Source organism: Ursus maritimus, unplaced genomic scaffold (genome assembly GCF_017311325.1).
Source record: "Ursus maritimus isolate PB19 unplaced genomic scaffold, ASM1731132v1 scaffold_19, whole genome shotgun sequence".
Classification (NCBI taxonomy): domain Eukaryota; kingdom Metazoa; phylum Chordata; class Mammalia; order Carnivora; family Ursidae; genus Ursus; species Ursus maritimus.
The window spans coordinates 22,379,294-22,400,451 of record NW_024424341.1 but is presented as its reverse complement, the minus strand read 5'-3'; the positions used below and the strand labels follow the sequence as shown (position 1 = coordinate 22,400,451).

The window sequence follows — 21,158 nt, the reverse complement described above, 5'->3', positions numbered from 1 at the left end:
CCAACAAAACTGAAAGACAAAAAGGATCTGCAGGGGCCAGTGCTATTATGTATTTGCTTTATCCACTTCTCTATTGGCAAATGCTGCTTGAGCCAGCCCCAGGAATTAGACCCTTTCATGCCCCCACAAACGGAAAGGGAAGCCTGTGAAGGAAGCTTACTATATGGAGTATTCTAGATGCCAGCACAGTGCCTTGCCACAATGGGAGTTCAAATATTTGTTTTATGATAGAGGCTATTCCCATTTTCACTCCAAAAAGTAGATTTTGGGGGCGCCTAGGTGGCTTAGTCGGTTGAGCGTCCAACTCTTGGTTTTGGCTCAGGTCGTGATCTTGAGCCCCATCGCGGGTTCCATGCTCTGCGCGGAGTCTGCTTCTCTCTCTCCTTCTGCCCCTCTCCCCGACATGCTTGCTCTCTCAAATAAATAAATAAAATCTTAAAAAAAAAAAAAAGGCAAAAAAGGGATACCTGGGTGGCACTGTTGGTTAAGCATCTGATTCTTGGTTTCGGCTCAGGTCATGATCTCAGGATCGTAAGATTGAGCTCCAGGTCAGGCTCCACACTCAGTGCAGAGTCTGCTTAGGTCTCTCTCTCTCCTGTCCCTCTCCACTGCACCAACACTCACTCTCTCTCTAAAATAAGTAAATCTTTTTTTTTTTTTTTAAGTTTTTAATTATCCATTTGACAGAGAGAGAGAAAGAGAGCAAGCACAAGCAGGGAGAGTGGGAGAGGGAGAAGCAGGCTCCCCACCGAGCAGGGAGCCTGATGTGGAGCTTGATCCCAGGACCCTGGGATCACGACCTGAGCCAAAGGCAGATGCTTAACTGACTGAGCCACCCAGGCGCCCTAGTAAATCTTAAAAAAAAAAAGGTAGGTTTTTGGCCCCCAAATAGCAGTCACTTTGGCATTCTCTTTAGCATTCACAGGTTTTGGAGTCAGACCTATTGGGGGGTGGGGGGTGGCAGCTGTGACCCAGAAGACTGTCACCATCACCTCTAAGCTGAGGTCCTGCTTTGTTGTGAGGATTAAATGAGCTGACATATACGAGAAGTGTTTTACACACAGCATGTTCTTAACAAGATTTCCCCGGAAAGCTGAGTAGGTCTGGGGGCTGCCTGAGGAAATCATTGCACCAGGCTGTAATCTTAGAACTGCTATGGATGGGAATACTTTTACTAACTTGATGAGGGTAATAGATAAACTCCATTTGTACCAATCCTGTGACATATACCAGTAGGGGAGTAAACTTACCAATATTTTAACTTTACTTTAGTCAAGTCATATACTTCAATCACCTAAAAAAAAAAAAATCGAATGTTTAAGCATTGGTAATGCTCTGCAGTTGAAAAAGATTGACTAAAAAGACATTTAGAGAGGGACGCCTGGCTGGCTCAGTTGGTAGAGCATGTGATTCTTGATCTCCGAGTTGTGAGTTCGAGCCCCTCGCTGGGTGTAGAGATCACTTAAAAATAAAATCTTAAAAAAAAAAAAAAAAGAAGACATTTACACAACAGTGAAGAAAAAAAATCTATCACTAGCCAGAATTCTCCTGAAGCACCGCACATTATGTTTTGTTATTTTTAAATCTGGAGGAAAAACCCATACCACACACACAGCATTACACCTCTCCTTTTCCTTCTTCCAGTGATCACCCAACAGATGCACATGGATGCTGCGGGTCCAGGTTCCTCCATCTAATCTACTACTGGGTCATACAGAGGACTGCATGTACAGAACTGTGAAACCCTCCACAGAAACAAACCACGTAGCTTAAAGGTTAAAGCTGTACCTTTGGATACTGAGCCCTCTTCCTTCTATTCTACACTTTGCTACATTAGAAAGACCTCAAATCAAATCACTTTAAAAAACAGCTTTAAAAATACTGTAGTTTACAAAACAAAAAGATGGGGGGGGAGGTCTAGCCTGCTAGAAAAGAAGTCATATTACACTAGGTTAGGACAAGTGTGACAATATTCATGTATCTCTCTATTGAAGGGCACTTAGAGAAGAACCTCAGGACCCCGTGTCATTTCAAGGGGTTCAGCCTTGGAGTAAATGCCAAGAACTCAGGGCAGAGACAAAAGTATTGAACACTCAGTCACTAGTGATGCGAAGTAATGAGCACTATGAAGTCTTCTATGCCAATGGTGTCAAGGGCTTGGTAGCCAAAAGTATGGCTGGCTGGGGTGTGGAGCACCAACTACTATCCTCCAGTTGGGAGACCTGGCCTTTACTGTAGAGGCACAAGCACAGCTGGTTCAATGTCCCTTGCCCTGAGGGCCTCATCCTAGAAGGAGCTGTGGGGCCCTGTGTGTAGAAGCATCTGGCACTGCCATAGAAAATGAGACATAATAGGCAGTTTACTCTTGGTCAAACCTTATCCCTAACTTTGTTTGATGATCCTAACATTGAACCACAAGTTGGGTATCTCTTAATTATAATGCTTTTCTGATCCTACCTGCTGCTGAGTAATTCCCTCCGCTGGGCTGTCACAGCACTTCAATCAACCCTTTCCTATACTATTTGTGTATGCTGTTCACCAGTCCCACAAAATTCAGTCCTTTAAGGTCTGGCTTATTAGTTCACACAGGAAAGGTACTTAAAATGTCAGGCAAATCTGACTGTTATGAAGCTAGAAAGCATGAAAAGAGGTGCCAAGAGAGGTCATACAAGGAAGGACAGGGGAACAGCTGTGATTCATAAGATACCTAGTGTCCCCTTCAGAAAGCCTGAATTGTGCCAAACTGGTATGCCATTTCACCAAGGCCAGGGCCCCATGCTGGCAGAAAGCCTCAACCTTTAAAGCCTTGCTTATATAGCAGGAGCAGGCACTCTGCCTCCCTGCCACCTCTACAGCTGGCCAATGACCCACCACTTACCCTGTGTGGGTAGGCCTCAAAGATATTCCTTTTGTGTTGTTGTCACCCACCTGCCAATAATCCAGACTAACATTATGGGTGTTTCAACCCTGCCTGCCTAATGGGAGAACAGTGGACCAGAGTTAATCACAGGGCCTATGTATGACAGCACTTGTGGCAAGAGACCCATCTTGGAGTCCTTCATGTCACCTGGAGAATCAACAAGCAGATTTTGGCCCACAGAGCTTGCTGAGCCACAGGGACAAGCAGCTGGGGAAATCGGAAGTCCATGATTTACCACCCTCTGGGCTGGAAAAGGCCTTGACTTCTGCAGAGAAGAAGCCATGGTAGCAGCCAAGATGGGAAAGGAAAAAGACAGGTAGCTGTAAAGGCTGAGATTTGTGAAGCCTCATTCCATAGGGCTTTCTCACAGACAGGAAGTCAAGGCATCAGGGAGACGTGGATTTTTAAGTGCTCAGATGGAGGGGCAGGCAGATGGGGTAGGTCAAACCTGACGCTGATCAAGGGCACCTGAGAATTGCTTCCTCAGTTTCCAGAGGCTCAGACAGGGCCCCAGCCCCCTCTCTTCATAGGGACCCCAGAGAAAGCACAAGAGAAGGTTCTATTTATTTCCTTTCCCATTCAAATGTACTTCCCATTCCTCACATTTCTCCATAGTGTGCTCACACAATTTTCTTCAGTTTTTATCACACTTATTTCCCATACCCATCAACAGAAGCTAAGTTATTTCTATTCCCAGCGGCCACTACACACCGGTAATTCAGGGTTAAAAGCTTAGCAGACCACTCATCCTCTGTCCCTCTATTGTCTCATTGGTAAACAGTATTGCTTACAAGCTTATTAAGTTAGGAAATGCATGGGAAGCACTTAGCCATGTGCCTAACCCGTACCAAGAACTCACTAAATACATGACACTGTCCTCACTATGCTGTGATTCTATGATGCGCTGCCTAGCCATCTCCTGTTTTTGTCCATTTAGGTTATTTCCAGCCTTTCATTACTATGAAAAGCCCTGCTATAAATATCTGGCAACATTACCTTCTCCATAACCTTTTGGGGTTTTGTTTCTTAAAGTGGACCTAGCAAGATGAGACAAATAACTCTTTGTAAAGGTGTTTCCAGATTATTTTTCTCCCAATTTGTAATGAAGGCACACTAATGACCATCCTCTTCCCTTTCCCACTATGAAACTTCTGGTCAGTGAAGACAGTATGACTGAGTCCACAAGGAGAGGCAAGATAGTTGTGGCGCTAAGAATATTCACTTTTGCTTTTTGAAAAACCATCATAAACGAGGAATTCTCATTCAATGTACAGATTCCTTTTCCATGTTCTGCCTTGTCTCCTTAGCAGCTCACTTGTGATGGGATGATGAGAACTAGGAAGCACCCAAGTCTTTTGGAAAGGCACAACCTAACCAGGATAACCGCTCTGGTATGCCACTGCCCAGAGCCACATTCAACCTTGTGACTCTGAGGCATGAGTCTGGTGTCACATGACTAATCTGTGAAGCCCAGGCATTCATAAATAGTGTATTAAAAACATCCTGGACTGAAAACAGGTGTTAGTAAAGTGCACTTGAACAGCAATTAAGACAAACCCTACACACCACTAAGTTGTTTGTTTATATGTCCTTAAGGGGGTTAAAGAATCAACTCATTGCTGGTGTTAAGCCCTAAGCCCCAGCATTTCAGGAAGAACAGAATGAAGTAAAACAAGATACAAATACAAGTCTTTTGGCTCTATTCTGCAGTTAGGCCCCATGTTTAGTATCCCTTTTAAGACTTGGAATAATCTGTGCCAGATACTTAGCTCTTCTCTCGCTTTCCTTAAGTTAAAGAACTTGAGAGTCCCCTCCCCATAGCATATTCCCCAAATCTTCAACACTTTTCCCCTTTCACCTCTGGAGCCTGGGATTAGAGTCCTTCCCAGCCTCTTTCCAACCACCGAGCTTCCCTCTTTTTAGGGGAACAGGCACAGCTTCAGTCCCCTAGACTGTGGAGGACTCTGAATCACAGGGGTCTACTCTGACTTGTTAGTTTCAGAAACATCTCACAATACCACGTATTTAATCAGCCTGACATCCAACTTCAGTTGTCATTCATGGTTACCTTAAGTCTCTGATTGAAAGCATCAAACAGCAGTTTGATCCCGTCCTGAGTCAGGTTAAGGATGAGGTCATGGCTTAGAGGAGACTGCAAAACAAAAAATAAAGCACTCTGAACAATTACTCAACAGCAACTACCAAAACCTTACAAATCTAAATGCAATGCACAGGGATTATGGAAGTGCAGATAGCCCCTTCCTCGCCCAACTAACAAACTGTTGTGTGAATGCAGTGTCCTCTGCTTCCAGTCTGAAGCTGCTGCTCCTAATACTGGATGAAAAGAGCCTCTTTCTTCTAGGCTTTGAGCAATAATACCTGAAGGAAAGGGCCAAGATTATGTGAGTATATAGGCCATTTTCTTTTGAAGGTCCAGGGTCCACACCTATCGCATGGGTTTACCTATCAAACCTACAGTGCAATCAATGAGGAACACAGGGCAGGTAAAAGGGCCTCAGCAGGGCTCAAATTTGTCAGGTAATGTTTAATGCATGTTAGCTGAACCTTTGTCCATTCACTTCCAGGTTGTTTGTGCCATCCACAGGAAATGTATTCTATACTTTGACTGCTTTAAGCCACGTTCCAGGACAAAGAAATATCTTGTGCTGTTTATATATGAGATGACACTCTTATTCCTTCCTCCCCTCTCCTCACCATCCCATATCACACATGCTTCTTTCTGAAAAGCCCAAATCTAAGATCTAAGGAGTCGTATTTCTACATTTGCCCCTTCTGAGTCCTGGGGGGAGGGGAGTAGCAGCACAAAGCAGTGGACAGAGCCAGCCTTGAGTACTGGTGAGCTGGTGACCTTAAGTGACTCTCAAAACTTCTCTGAGCTCTAGTTTCTTCATGGGAATACCATCATCCTTCCCTCCAGGGTTGTTGTGGGAACAGAGACAGTAGGTCTAGATAGCAGGAGAAAGGGCACCAAGCACAGCACTTAGCATACAGCACTCTTTCATCATGTCTGCATCACCAGCCTGCTTCTGCTCCAATGCAATCGATTCAAGGACTCGACATCTGAAGCCATTCCGTAGCCCTGAACCAAGCTGCCCAGCAGAAAAAAAACACACCAACATCCAAAACCCTGTCCCTCCTTTAAACTGGCACACAGCTCTCAAAAGAGTTTAGAAGTTTCTTTATAGAGCCTCCCAAGGTAGGCACAGTGAATGATGGAAGTGTGGCTGTCAGAGATAGAGATGTAGGCTGGAAGGCCAGGTGCCACTGGTGTGGGCCTCACTGGAAAAATTCTCTCCAGGGGCGCCTGGGTGGCTCAGTACGTTAAGCGTCTGCCTTCAGCTCAGGTCATGATCCTGGGATAGAGCCCCGCATCGGGCTCCCTGTTCAGGGAAAACCTGCTTCTCTCTCTCCCTCTGCCACTCCCCCTGCTTGTGTTCTCTCACTCTGTCAAATAAATAAATAAAATCTTAAAAAAAAGAAAAAAGAAAAATTCTCTCCAAAGAGCCTTCTGGGATTAGCTCAGACTGTCTGTCTGTTCCCTTCTACCCTGATGATCTTCACAAGGTAGCAGGCCCAGGTGGCACCACTATGCCTGGCAAACACTAGAAGAATGAATGTTGTAATTTTCCAGTAGGCCTGTATGCATGTCTAAAACCATTAGGTCTCAAGCAAGATAATACAACAATGAACCGTGACCTTAGGTCACTTATTCTCAATCTGGAACACATTTCTGAGAGGGCTATTCCATGGCAGTAAGCAGGATGAAGCAACATTTTAGCATCCTTCAAAATCCTTGCCTGGAGGAGGAATGATGGGAGGATCTAAACTTTCTTACACTCTCCCAAGATCTGATCATTTTTCTCCTGACATGGTTACAATTCAGGACATAACTAGATAATTTTCAAAAGCAAGCAAATTGTCCTCACAACCATTATTTTATTAGTATTCTGTATCTCCGGAACCAAAGTATACCTGTACTATGTGATGTTTAAGCAGGCCCTTTCAGTGACCCAGAACTGTACAGTTCTCTATATGAAACAATTTAGTAAAGCTGTTCGCTCTTAGTTGTTAACACTTTTCGCCCTAAGAAAGATGGGACCTACTTGATATACACATTTTACTTCCAAGGTGTGATTTGCTAGAGACAAGAAGATATTTCTGAAACATTTAATGGGGCCAAACTATTCTTCACACTTGATGGGAGCAAGGAGACAGATGGGAAAGGAAGTGAAGGAGGGCAGAGGAGGACAGGACCCAATTTAAGAAGCACTACATCAGAGCTCTGAGAGACCACCTCCTCTTGACCCTCATCAAAAAGTTTTTCTATTCTAGGGCACCTGGCTGGCTCAGTCAGAGGAGCATGCGACTCTCGATCTCGGGGTCGTGAGTTTGAGCCCCACACTGGGTGTAGAGATTACTTACAATAAATAAATAAAATTAAAAAAAATATTATTCTATTACAAGGAAACTATATCCACATTACAGAAGGAGAACTAGACTGATTATTAACTTGCCAAAAGTTGCACGGCTAAGAAATAGGAAGAGCAAAGATCTGAACAAGGTTTGGACTCAAAAACCCATGTTTTCCAACTAATTCCAGTTGCTTAGAAGGTATCAGGGGAAATGAGCTTAATGCTAAAACTACTATGTGTACCCAAAGATTGGAACAACAGACAACAAACATAGTGTTATAAGAAATAAACGTCATTCTTAAAAACCGGTTAAGCCTATTTTCAAATGTATTTAATTTTGGGGTGCCCAAATCTGATTTAACTGAATATGCAGGAGCTATAAGCTCAAGAAGCAAGCCCATTATCCCTGTTTGGATGGTTGCTAATTGTCATGAGTAATTCCTTCATGGTCTAACACTGAAAGTCAGAGTAGGTTAGGGATCATCTGAGTGCAACAAAGAGGAGAAGTCACCATCCTTCACTTTATAAATGAGAAAACACTTTGACACTATGGCTCAAGGAACCCCTGGCCCACTCTTAGAAGTCCCTTGTTCTGTGATAGGCACCACAAGAATCTCAGCACTTGCTCAGAGATTATGCATTCCCTATCTCAGGAAGACCCCTCATACAGGGTCTCTTTCACTGGGCTAAAAGAGGAGTATTGTACTGCAGAGTGTAATGTCTGGACATAGATGATAGGTTCAACCCTGACACTAGGCCAAACTGGAAAGCCTCACAGAAATCTCACTCACCTTAATCCACAACATTCTTCACGTCAAAAATAAACTGTCATTTGCTTTAGGATCTGCAACTAATTGGAACAAAGGGAACTAAAATCATCAAAACAGTACTTAGAAGGTCTCAGAGAAGCCAGTGAGGACACCCTGTAGCATGTATAGGCTCAAAATTATTTATTCCCCGGGGCGCCTTGGTGGCTCAGTCAGTTAAGCCTCTGCCTTCAGCTCAGGTCGTGATCCCAGGGTCCTGGGATCGAGCCCTGCATTACACTCCCTGCTCAGCGGGGAGCCTGCTTCTCCCTCTGCCTCTGCTGCTCCCCATGCTTGTGCTCTGTCAAATAAATAAAATATTAAAAAAAAAAAAAAGAAAGAAAAGCAAAACAATACAAAACCTATTTATTCCCTGAGGTTTGTGACACATAGGTTACCATAAAGGTTGCTCCACACAGCAACACATGGTCTGTGTTACAGAAGAATCACAGGTTTCAGAGAGTTCAGGAGAAGGTAGATTGCATTTTTGAGAGAGAAAGAATCCTACTTCTAAAAGCCCATAAAAAATAGTCTCCAAGTTTACATATAAAACCAAACACAAAAAATCCTGATGTTCAGAAAGTACTCTGGTGTAACATATATATTCTTTCTGGAAATGGAAAAGGTCTTTGTAGATACACGCAACACTTTATGATGGGATCAATTCCTGGCACAACTGACCAACATTTAACAGAAACCACCATAAATCAGACAAAAAAACAAAACAAAACAAAAAACAAAATATGAACTATGTCCATTAATTTGGAGACAATATTTTGATATATGATCTCATCTATCAGATCATTCTCACTAAGGTAGTGAGCTACACCTACTTCTTTGCAAGTCTGGAGTGCTCTGCTGGCTAGAAATTTGCACTGCAACAACTATGAATACAAACCAAAGCAATCAACAAAGCAGAAAAGACTATTTTAAATACAAAAGTCGAAGGCAAGCACCCTAGAAGACAAGACAGTCCCTGAGGTGACCTCCCCACTGAAATGTCCCTGTCTAAGGACCAGTAGGTAAGTCAAACACATCAAAAAACAAGTTCAGTTATTACTGCTCTTCCAAACCTGGCAGCACTAGATTATCAAGACAAAAAAGTTGCAGAATCAAAGAAAATGTACTTGGTAACTGACTAGTGCTAGAGATTCTCCCATTCAAACATAATGTCCAAGCAATCCCTGTCGGTCTGCCTCTCCCAGAGCATCAACCTCTGGAGGTGACTCAACAATGAGGAATGCTATTTCAGTAAACAAAGCAGCTACCACTCACCTGTTCACTGTAGAGAACCTGGACATTTTTGATGATACGACAGTGCTTCTGAAGAATGGCTACTGCCTGAGCCAAGGACACCTGTGTGGTTACTTGGGCTACCCATTTACCGACATCTATCTTCATATTAGGCATTAGACCCTGCAGTAGAGCCTGGGGTGGGAGGCGAGGGCCACTAAGGTCTATAAACATATGAGTAAATCAAAGTTCAGTAAGCAGCAAGAGCTAGAAAAAAGTTAGCAGCAAGCACTAAGGGAACACTGTATTGTATAAGCAGAGGGAGTGAATATACAAAAGAGATTCCTGGAAATGAGAACTACTGTGTTGATCCCAAGCAGGAAAAGGGCTCAGAGAAGGCAAAGTCAGCATGAACCAAAGAACAGTGAGACGAGCACTGACTACATGACTGGATCTGGAGACCAAGGTTCTGGTTCTCATTCTACCATGAATTACACATAACCTAGGGCAGGTTCCTTCCTCTCTTTCTTGCTGGCATGTCTCCTCATCTCTCAAATGAGAGTTTGCAGGAGCACATGACTTGTAAGGGCTCATTTAAAAATTTAAAAATCATACAACTACCAGAACCAACTTATTTTACTAAGGATTTCACTGGATCCTTACTTATCAACCCCCAAATCCTCTAAATCTTAATACTTGATTTTTGAACTCATGGCCCATTATAAGCAAATTTATATATGCTCCCAATTTAAGAAATCCAAATCCCAACAATACCTCTAAGATTCCAGGTACTACCAGGGACTACCAAAAAGTATGTTTTCAGAGTCCATTATATTTCAAACAAAAAGAAACTCACAGAGAGACAATCCAAAACAAAGTCCCAGACAAAATCCAAAATCAGAGACTCACAGCTTTATGAATCTAAGGACAGTGTTGTGTTATTTACCACTCTCTGGATCCCCAGCACCCAGTATATGGTTGACCACATAGTGGCTGTTGAATAAATATTTACTCAGCCAAGCTGAGGGATAATGGAGTAGGTAATAAGAGAAAGGGAGAAGGAGGGACCACCATATCACCTCAGGTAAGCACAGTGGCTCATGTTCAAGATCAGTTTACCTCTAATTCTAGGAGAGATGTGCAGAAAAGAGCTTACACACAAAGAGCAGAAGGTTATAAAAACACATGGTCTATCTACATTTAAACCATGATCTAACCTTGCCTTCATTTGATGGTCCATTCTACAGTTTGAAGAAAGTTGGAGGAAACCAGACCTTAACACAGGGCACTTTTCAGCCTTCTATGACATCGGGCCTGGTACATAGTAAAGGCTTAATAAATGTTTGTTGAGAATATGAACAAGCTGGACGCATCACTCAGCTCTGCTATTCCTAAAATGGAGGAGCATCTATGCTGTCTCTCCCAAAAGGAATGGGCAAACATCCATGTGGAGCAGACAAATAAGCTTGGTTAGGTGCTGAGAAACAGAAGTCCACATGGCTTCTCTGACCCACACGGCATAATCAGTTTCTCCAGGGAGTTTTCTTTTCCACTTAACCACATCAAATCCCTGGCCCTGGAATCTTGGGGTCCTCAGGTCCTGAGTCACCTGGGGAGGAACCCACCTGGAGGAGACAAAGCAGCTACAACGACCAGTTGTCACACAGCTGCTGATAAAGAAAGGCTACAAAAGTCCTCTAAAGGGAACCAACCATATGTATGGCAAAGAAACTACAGCACTGTCCCAGTTCTAACAGAACTACCTAGCTCCAAAAAGGGTATGGAGCGTATGCCAGCCTTCTGAACTGTATACATCCTCTGTCTTATAGATCTCATCATTTACCTGCTTATAACACTCTAACAGTTTCCCATTACAGGGCAATAAAACTAAAACAACATGCCACCACGTAAAGTCCCTGAATATTCTGGATCTTGTCCACTTCCATCTTTCTTTCCACAGTTCACCATGCCTCCCTTTGTTCCCAGCAAATGTCAAACTCTTTCCTACCTTAGGCCTCTGTGCTAGCTCACACTCTGCTGGAATGTTCTTCCCATAGTTGGTTTCTCCTCATTCTTCAGATCTTGACTCACATCTCACTTCCCCAACTGCCTTATCTAATAAAGCCTCCTATCCAGTTTACTTACCTGTTAGTCTCCCCTATACCTCAGGACAGAAACACTATCTTCTCACTGCTGTATCCCCAGCACCCAATCACTGTACCTGGCACAATAGTAGGTGGTCCTATGTATCTGTTGAGCTCTGAGTGAAACAAAGAAATAATGGGACACGTAAATCCTGTACCATAGACCCTGGTGACCACTCTCTCACTCTGAGCACTCTCATCCTGTCAATACTAACACCACTCTNTCCTGCAGTTCCTCTAACTTTCCCAGGTCTCTATGATGGGCAATGTTTCCTTCTGCCCTTCTGCCCTATCCCTCATTCACTCACCCAACCAACCACCTAGTTTCTGGCTCACATCTCAATCTGTTTTCTATATAAATCTAAAGACAAATAAAAAGTTGACAGATTAACAGTGACTTTTTCATCTTCTTTTCAATTTGAGTTCTCCTCTGTATTCTGGGTCTCAATACCTCTAACATCTACCCAGTCACCCAAGCCAGAAACGTCTAGATTCCTTCTCCACCTCCCCAAATCTAGTCTCTAACTTTCTTCCTAAACCCATGTCCACAACACACTTCACTAATCTTCACTTCACCCTCTTTTCCCTTGGACCCCAAACTCCACTTGGTAGTGTCCCAGGCAGCTATCCCCAAAGAGCACTGGGAATTTGGAGAACCCGTTTTCTTCTCCCATTAGTACATCACGCTCTAATTATAATACCAAACTGCTTATAGTTCCCTACACACACAATCTTTCCCATTGTTTTGTTTTGAATCTGACTGGAAGATTTATATCTATAGAGACATCGTAGAAGAGAAATCCGGCAGTATATTTCTTTTTTTTTTTTTTTAAAGATTTTATTTATTTATTCGACAGAGATAGAGACAGCCAGCGAGAGAGGGAACGCAAGCAGGGGGAGTGGGAGAGGAAGAAGCAGGCTCATAGCAGAAGAGCCGGATGTGGGGCTCGATCCCATAATGCCGAGATCACGCCCTGAGCCAAAGGCAGATGCTTAACCGCTGTGCCACCCAGGCGCCCCCCGGCAGTATATTTCTGATAGGGCTTTCCTGGTGCTCGCTGATTCTAGGAATGGTACTGACTTCTGTAGGTAGATAGAAAGCCCTCCCTGAATCCCCAAGTCAGGTCAAGTCTTTTCTCCCCTTCCAAAGCACCCTATACAACCTCTACCTCATTTTAATAAAATGAACTATTTCTGTAACTCTTCCCACTAGAGACTAAGCTCTTCAGGGCATATGACCATTTCTTATTCAATTTTTGATGTCTGTAAACAGAGTCCACAGAGGTATATATGCTGCCTTCAAAGGAGTGAGCCTTCGGTTTCTTTAGAACAATTCAGACACATATCTCCACACCAATACATTTTCCAAGTCTTACTGAAAACATTTCAAGTTTGTACTGCCTTTATTCCACCACTAGTCAAGCCATCAGTGGCATTCTCAGAGATTCCTCTTTGCCTAGGTTTTCCTGTCCCTGTGTTGTTGGCATTTCCCTAATCTCCCAACATTACACAGAGGCCAGGAAGGCAGCCAAGAAGCTGGATGCATCTCCCCACTGTGATGCTAGGCAGATGATGGCAAGGGCTAGATGCATCTGCATTTGCAGAGATTCCAAAAAGAACAGAGACAAACATGAGCCAATCTGCAGAAGGGCAGAGCGGTGGGAGGCAGGATTTCCCTGTTCAGGTATCTACTTTTCATCATCTCTACCTTTCTGAGTCTGCTCCTCACCTGGTAAATGGAGATTACCTTACAGGGTTGTGGTGACTTTAGTTAAGCACTGCCTGGTTCTCTAGCCTAGGAATGTAATTCTAAAGCATAGACCCACTTCTTAGACCTATCCCTACCTATGAGCCCCAACTGCAGTTTAGATGTGTTGAGGGCTGGGGAAAAGACTGAGAGAGAGGGAAAAATCTTTTTTTTTTTTTTTTTTAAAGCCTGAAGAAGTTAAAATAACCGTCATCTTTCAGGCAGACATGCTTTAAAACTGCAGATTTTTAAAAAAGATTTTATTTTTAAGTAATCTCTACACCAAAAGTGGAGCTCGAACCTACAACCCTGAAATCAAGAGTCACGTGGTCTACCAACCGAACCAGCCATGGGCCCCTAAAAATGCAGATTTTTAAGATCCACAAGTGAATCATCAAGGCCAAGCCACCTCTATGAGGTTTCCCTCAAAGTTCAATTCTGGGCCATGGTACAGAAATGCTCTTTTCACTGTTGTTGCCACCTAGATATTTAGACAGTTTGAAAGAAGTACCCAAACCCTTGATTCCTGGAAACTGGCAAAGTCAGGAGTGGGAGTTAAGGTATCTAAACAACAGGCGACAGAAGACGACTTGCTCTTCCACCCAGCTTTTTTGGGAAATCCTGGTCTCAACTGACATTCTTTTTATTTTTAAGTAAACTCTACCCCCTGTGTGGGGCTCGAGTTCCCAACTCCCGAGATCAAGAGTTGCATGCTTTACCGACTAAGCCCCCCAGCCACCCCTCCTCAACTGACATTCTAATCACTACTTTTGACCAAGAGACTCTGTACCACCGAGATCCACAAATTAGATGCACCATTAAGCACAGTTTGAAGCTATGGTTGGGGTTCTCACTCTGCCCTGTGAAGTACTGGTATTAGAAGCTGAGGGTAGGGGAAGTTCTTTCTTAAATAGAAGGCAAACGGCATCAGCATATGAATGGGTCTTGAGGCAAATGTATCACCGGCTTCCCTGTCGAGCGTCAAGCTCTTGGTGCTTCACAAGAGGCCAAAGTGTTTCATACAAGCTAAAATTTTGGGAAGAACTCTGCAGGAGTGGTGTTAGTTATCAGAGAAATTGCCTAAGACCTCTTAATAAAACTGGCTCCTATAACCCAGAGGCTTGTGGTTCAGTTAGTTCATGGAAACACTGAGCACCAGCAGGATCCTACCAGCATCTATTGTGAAGTTTCTCATCTAGCCTGTCTCCACTGACAAGAGTGTTCCAGATTCAAGGAAGAGCTATAACCCAAAGGAATAGGTCACTCAGTCCAGTAGCCCAAATTAGTGGGACAAAAGGTGAAGTCTGCACAAATAGCACCAACACCTGCTCCACAACCCCTTACCCAGTGCTAAGTGTAAACATACACTGGAGTCACTGAATGCATATACTTGTATATATAAATGTCACCACGCTGGGAATCGTTAATACTGGGCCAAAACCCAAACAATGGCCAAATTGCATTTTATATAAACTAAATGTTACTTTCCCTGAACTCTTATTTCATTAAACCTTCAATTCTTTCTGCTAAAGTCTGGGTTTAGGATTACACCACACATCGACCACATTAAAAACTAGAAGGAAACAAGACACAAGTTCCTTTAACACACACAAACTCTTCTCACCTCCCTTGACTAGATCCCTAACATGTGATTATGGGATCTGACCCTAGCTTTCCCCTACGGGCAAGGCAACCCACAGCTCAGAAAAGCAAAAGGAGACGGGCTACTGCGGCGTTTAAGGGTGTCTGTCACTTTTCAGCTACTAAGTCTGTAAAATGGAAATAGGAAAAACAACAGTACGGATCCTCAGACCCCAAGGAAGCATACTTGAGATAATTACGCACAGAAGCAGGGTCTGGCCTTGAGTAAGTATTTGGGGCGTGTCGGCCATTGTTGTTATTATTACTACTGTACCACTGCCCCAGAAGGAGCTCTACTGAGGCCTGAGGCGAGGGCGTCAAGGCCAGGACGAGCGACAGACTGGCGGGTCTGGCGGGTAGGAACGGGTAACTTAGTGCTTAGAGCCCAAAGAGCCGAGAGGACGGAAGAGGCGAGGAGTCGCGGGCGCAGGGGAATAAGGGGCAGAGACCAGAAGCAGGAAAGGCCTGGAGGGAAGTAAGAAACAGAGTAAGGTCCTGAGGTAGGACCCCACACTCACCCAGTGTGAATTCCCATTGCTCGTTCCCCAGAGAGCGTTCGGGCACCACCTCCAGATCCAGCATTGGTTCAGCTCGCCGGGCCGGGGCGGCCTCCCTGCAGCAGCGCAGACGGGACCGAAGCTGGGGAGACAAAGCAGCGACTGACCTGCCGTCCCCGCTGGCCCGGCTCTCCACCTACTCTTCGGCCGCCGGCGGCACCAGCCCAAAACCACACCTCAGGTTAGCAGAGCTCGGCTCAAGCTCAGCTCAGCTCACCTCACCGGCAGTAGCCTCGGCGGCAGGGGCAGCGGCGACAGCCGAAGCGTCTGCAGCAAAACTGGCGTGCGCGGTCGTAAAGCGTGGCGGGGGCGGGACTAAGGCGGGATTTCAATCGCGGGGGGGAGGAGCCCAAGGCGGAATCGCGCACGCGCAAAATCCTGTGAAAGTCGGGGCGAAGCCTGAGGGAAGTCGGACGGTACCGCGGGGAAGGGTGAGCGCTTGTGGAACGGGGCCTTCATACTCCATGAATCCCCACATTTGCACACTACACTGCACACATTTCATATATCTACACAAGGATGCGCACACCACCCAACACACAAATGTGACGTGATTATACAACATCCGTCTGCCCCGCTACACGTACGTACGTCCCACTCACATTCACTGGCTGGGTGCAAAAGGCGAGTTCCGAGGGTGCAACTTCTGAGGCCCAGCGGGGAGGGATGACACCGACTTCCAAGTGAGTGCGGAATGTGCTCGAGTGTTTGCGTAGGGGCAGGGGGGAGTTGGTGGAGAGGAATAGGTAGAATGGGGAGCAGCTAGGCCAGACCTCCGCTGACCAAGGCCAGATGTGTACAGCCCCCTGGGGCTGGTACCCAGAGGTCCTTGGCAGTAGCTCAACCTCAAGTCAGTAAACTTTGCCGCCGACGCTCTGTGGTCTTGGCCAAACCTCTGGTGCCCTTTGTGCCTCATTCTCCTCATCTACAGGTCAGAAGAGGGGCTCCTCTAGCCTGTTCAGCCTGAGCTTTTGGCCCATGGCCTGGGGCACTCAAAAACTAGAAGGCAACTAGACCTCTTTTAGAGCCAAGCCTTCATGGAAGCAGACTCTGGATTCTCACAACCACCCTGAGATGTCAGATTATACCTCACTTTACAAGTGAAGAAAATGAGGCCCAGAGATGTAAATGGCTTTGTTGTCCTCAGTGGTAGAACCCAAGTTCTTTCCATTACATTGCCCTTCAAGGAAGGATTTTAGCAGGGGAGAGAATGACATGCTAAATTCTCAAACTGGTTTGGTAGGAATGTAACTTGGGAGGCTCCATCAAAACTTGAAGTCACTGCCACTGGCATTAAAACAACACGGAGAAGGATGTCCATTGCCGCATCATATGCCAAAGCAATAGAACTGACTCATTGAGATGTCCATCAGTAGGGAAGTGGCTGACTAAACTGTGATATATGTAATAGAATACGTTTGAAAAACAAAGTATATCCCTGTATGCTGATGTGGAAGGAGTGCTAACAGGAAATAGATAGGTGTAAACTATAGTATGTAAAAACAGAAATAAAAGAAACATTGTCCATACTAAAAGAAACCTTTCTGGAAAGAAAAACAAAAAAATATCAATAATACCTAATACAGGGAGTGGGACAGGGATAAGGTGGACATTTACTTCTTACTCTGCATGGCAAGCATTAAAGATGTGGATAGTTCATGTTATATGTGGATGGGATAGGTTTAGGATAGGTTAGTTGGGCAGCTGGCCTAAATAGCATGGGAGTAGACCTAGAAAGAAATCTAGCATTGATGAGAAGTAATCTTAGTTGATCTAAAATGTTTGAATTGAACTCAATTCCAACCAGACTAGGACTGGTTCTTATATTCAAAAACACCTGGAGGGACTTATTTCTGGTGAACAAAGAGGTTGGGGCAGGTCACGTGGGGGTGTGGGAGAGGAAAGACAAAGAACAGAGAAAGCCACACTGGATAACAACATGAAAAGGATTTTTAGTCTGGAAAATCCAAGTAACAGGAAGAACAGGGGTGGGAAAGCCCCTAAGAAATTCCCTGTGTGTGTGTGTGGGGGGGGGGTGCCTGGGTGGCCCAGTTGGTTGAGAGGCCGACTCTTGATTTTGGCTCAGGTCCTGATCTTGGGGTCATGAGATCAAGCCTCACCAGGCTCTGCTTGAGATTCTCTCCCTCTCCCTCTGTCCCTCCATGTGCTCTCTCTCCCTCTCTAAAATAAAATAAATAAGATTAAAAAAAAAAAAAAAAAAAAAAGGAAACTTTAGAATGGAAGCAGGAGGCCAGCAGGGGGAGCACTCACAACTTACTACTGATGGTGGCTTGCCACCCCAACAGAGCCGGATGCACCTTGTAAATCCATACTACAATAACTATTATTTTACTGACCCTCCAGGTGGAAAAAGGGTTTCCTCCTCTGTGGGCAACAGCCCAGCCAATGAGACAGTGTCACAACTCAGCCAGTGAAAAGCCACTATACTTTGAATTCCCATTTTACTCCAGTTGGCTTTTTGTTTATAATAGCCTTCCCAATTTCCCCCTTTCTGTGTAAGAGCTGTCCTCTCCTTTATTCTGGGGGTTTACTTATGGCTTTCCTGTATCCTGTTCGTCCTGGATTAAAATTCTCTATTCCTGAACAAGCCCATTTTTGCTGGTAAAATAACTGGCAGACTTATTTTGAAGGTTAACATTAGTTAAACACATATACTGTAAGTTTGAATCCTAATTCTGTCGTATAATGATTTTGTGCCTTGGGCAAGTTACTTAGCTTCTCTGTGCCTTAATTTCCTCATTTGTAAAATGATCATACCTCACAAATTTGTTAGCACTAATAAGAGTGTCTGACTTAAAGGTAAGTGGTTTGTGTGTAACTAAATTTTTTAAAAAAATCTGATAGTGACAGAATTGTTGGAATCCTTTGGCAGGATCTATAGAATGAATGTGGAAGATGAGGGAGAAAAGGATTAAAAAATAAAAACACGGGTTTCTAGCTTCAGGTAGCTGGATGGATGATGGTGTTCCTCAGGACAGTGGCTGGGAGAACTGACATTGGAGGGCCGGAAGGATACCAATCCTGTTAAAATGGTCACATGTGATAGCTTAGAAGGCAGGAAATGTACACATTTGAAGTCTAGGTGAAAAGCTTAGAAAACAAAATCTTAGTACCACAGTTACTATTGGTTGCATTTGTCAAGAGAAGAACCAGCAGCCAGTTTGAAAGCAGAGATGAAGGGTAACTGCATCCAACAAATCAGGAATGGGCCCAAGAGTTGTGGAAAACAATGGATTGGGGAGCCCCTCCCAATCAGCCTTACAAAGGACACTCCCCTCTCTCAGGGTAGAAAGCCCTGTCTCTCTCCCCAGTGACATTTCATAATTGTTAGTACAGTGACTTTATTCTCCCCTTTTCTGAACGGAAGTGTTTCCTGCAGTTTTCCTGTTTATATTCTACCATTGTAACTGTCATAAGGGCAGATAATGAGATATCCTACAATTTCACCTCAATGGCTGGGACTCTTAGGTTGTCTCTTATGGTAGATCTGTTTTCTTGAGGAAAGGAGGGTAAAATTAAGTATTTAATAATTGAGAGGGTGGCCTATGATAGTTATTAGCACTATGCACAAATTCCCATGAGTTTTAAAAGCTAGTGCCCCTTTCATTACACTTTTTTTTTTGGCCCTGCAACATGGTTGGCTATGTTCCAGTGACTGCTCTGTCCATTTAGGTCAACCAAGTAACAAGTTAAGTAAGAGATTAAGCCTTTAAGTCAATGAAATTTTAGGAATTTTAAGGCAACACAACCAGCCTGGTAAGAAAACCCCAGAAAATCATCAGTTATGCCTCCTGTACTTTTTCCTCAGGTTTGAAATGTCTCCAGGCCCACTAAGCTACTCTTAAACTCTCTGCTGGGTCACTGTATGATCAATGTGACTGACTTTCTGCTTCTAGTCTTCCCTCCAATCAACCACAATGAGCTTTTTCAAGCGCCCATCCCTCAAACTCACAACCCCTCAGTGGGTTGTTTGCCCATGGGAACAGTCCCAGTGTTTTACCATGGCTGAAAGTCCAGCCACCACTGCTTGGGACCCTTCCCCTGGCCTCTGCTGATCCTTTCAGATTTATCTCACAACTGCAACCTCCTCCATTCCATGTTTTGGTTATACTCAACTGCTCTATTTCTGAAACTTGCCATGCTCTTACCTGGCTGCCTGTAATATTTTTGTCACCTTCTCTTTGCTGGTGTAGTGTCTTCTTCCATCCTTGGATTTAAGCTCAAATGCCTCAAGGAAGCCTTTTTTGACCACCTAGACCAGGTTAGATGTACTGTGTAACAGCCAGTACTACTACTTCATTTTTAAAAAAGACTGTATCCATTTATTTGACAGAGCATAAGCAGGAGGAGCAGCAGGAAGAGGGAAAGGGAAAAGCTGACTCCCCGCTGAGCAGGAAGCCTGACGGGGGCTCAATCCCAGGACCCTGGGATCATCACCTGAGCTGAAGGCAGACACTGAACCAACTGAGCCACCCAGGAGCCCCAGACACTAAACTTTCAAAGGCTAAAGTGAAATAGTCCTCCAGAACAAAGTTTTGTTGAAGAGAAAAAGAGTTAGGACTGCCTCAACTTTTAAATTTAAATATACGAATTTAAAAATCAGATCTAGTAGTTCCAGCTACAAGGTCAAGCATCAAGGCCTTAGCTCTTCTGCTTAAAACCTCTTCCTTAGAACTTTCCCTCATTGGCTCACTTGTTATTTAGGTCCCAGCAAAAACGTTACTTCCTGCCACATCTTCCCTAATTCTGCCTTTATTTGACCTAATCACCATTTATCCCATGATGCTATTTTAGTTAATTCACAGCCATCTATCATTTCGCCACTTACTTATTAGTTGTTCATCTTCCCCAGCAGATGTAAACTTCCCTAGGAGAGGAACTTTGCCCATTTTGTTCATCTCTAGAAAATTGCCTGGCACACAGTTGGCTTACAATAAATACTTGTCAAATAAAAAAATAAAAATAAAAAAATTTAAAAATCAAGTTTCTTGATTTTACTCACCACATTTCAAGGGTTTGATAGCCACACGTGCCTAGTATTACCATACTGGAGACATCATGGATATAGATATCTTCTCTAATCAAAAATTTCCCTCTATATCTCATCTATTCACATTTCCTAATGTTTCTGAAACCCAAATAAGGCCAATAATGACCCTAAGCTGCTTAAGTTATTCTTAATTTTTTTTTTCGAGAGCAAGCACAAGCTGAGCAGGGGGCTGGGGCAGAGGGAGAGGGAGAGAATCCCAAGCAGGCCCCACATTCAGTGTGGAGCTCAATCCCATAACCCTGAAATCGTGACCTGAGCCAAAATCAAGAGTCGGATGCTCAACCAGCTGAACCACCCAGGTGCCCCAAAGTTGTTTAAATTATTCTAACCAAAAGTTGAGATTTAATTTAAGACCGACTGTTTTAAAAGTATCATATTGAAAAGAACCAAACTGCCATTTTCAGCCATGATTCTGCCCTACAATTTTAATTTTCTGGCCTTGACACATTTTTGTGTCATATATATGCCATATATGGCACCTGGGTGGTTCAGCTGGTTTAGCATCTGCCTTCTGCTCAGGTCATGATCCCAGGGTCCTGGGATCAAGCCCATTGGGCTCCCTGCTCTGCAGGGAGTCTGCTTCTCCCTCTCCCTCTGCCCACCCCC

The 21,158-nt window shown here is 44.2% G+C and overlaps 1 protein-coding gene and 1 long non-coding RNA gene across 2 annotated transcripts in view; one reads left to right on the top strand and one right to left on the bottom strand.

Moving 5' to 3' along the window:
- Positions 1–15,746, bottom strand: part of PHAF1 (phagosome assembly factor 1) — a 28,199-nt gene extending 12,453 nt beyond the window's left edge. Inside the window, exons 1-4 of the mRNA XM_008702490.2 lie at positions 15,432–15,746; positions 9,435–9,515; positions 4,989–5,072; positions 1,251–1,294 (exon numbers count right to left, since the gene is read on the bottom strand). Coding sequence (XP_008700712.1) covers positions 1,251–1,294; positions 4,989–5,072; positions 9,435–9,515; positions 15,432–15,506 — 284 coding nt within the window. The 5' untranslated portion in view covers positions 15,507–15,746. The remainder of the gene's footprint in view (positions 1–1,250; positions 1,295–4,988; positions 5,073–9,434; positions 9,516–15,431) is intronic.
- A 62-nt stretch (positions 15,747–15,808) lies between these two features.
- LOC121103424 overlaps positions 15,809–21,158 on the top strand; it is a 28,924-nt gene continuing 23,574 nt past the window's right edge. Inside the window, exon 1 of the long non-coding RNA XR_005835607.1 lies at positions 15,809–16,164. This is a non-coding gene — a long non-coding RNA (uncharacterized LOC121103424). The remainder of the gene's footprint in view (positions 16,165–21,158) is intronic.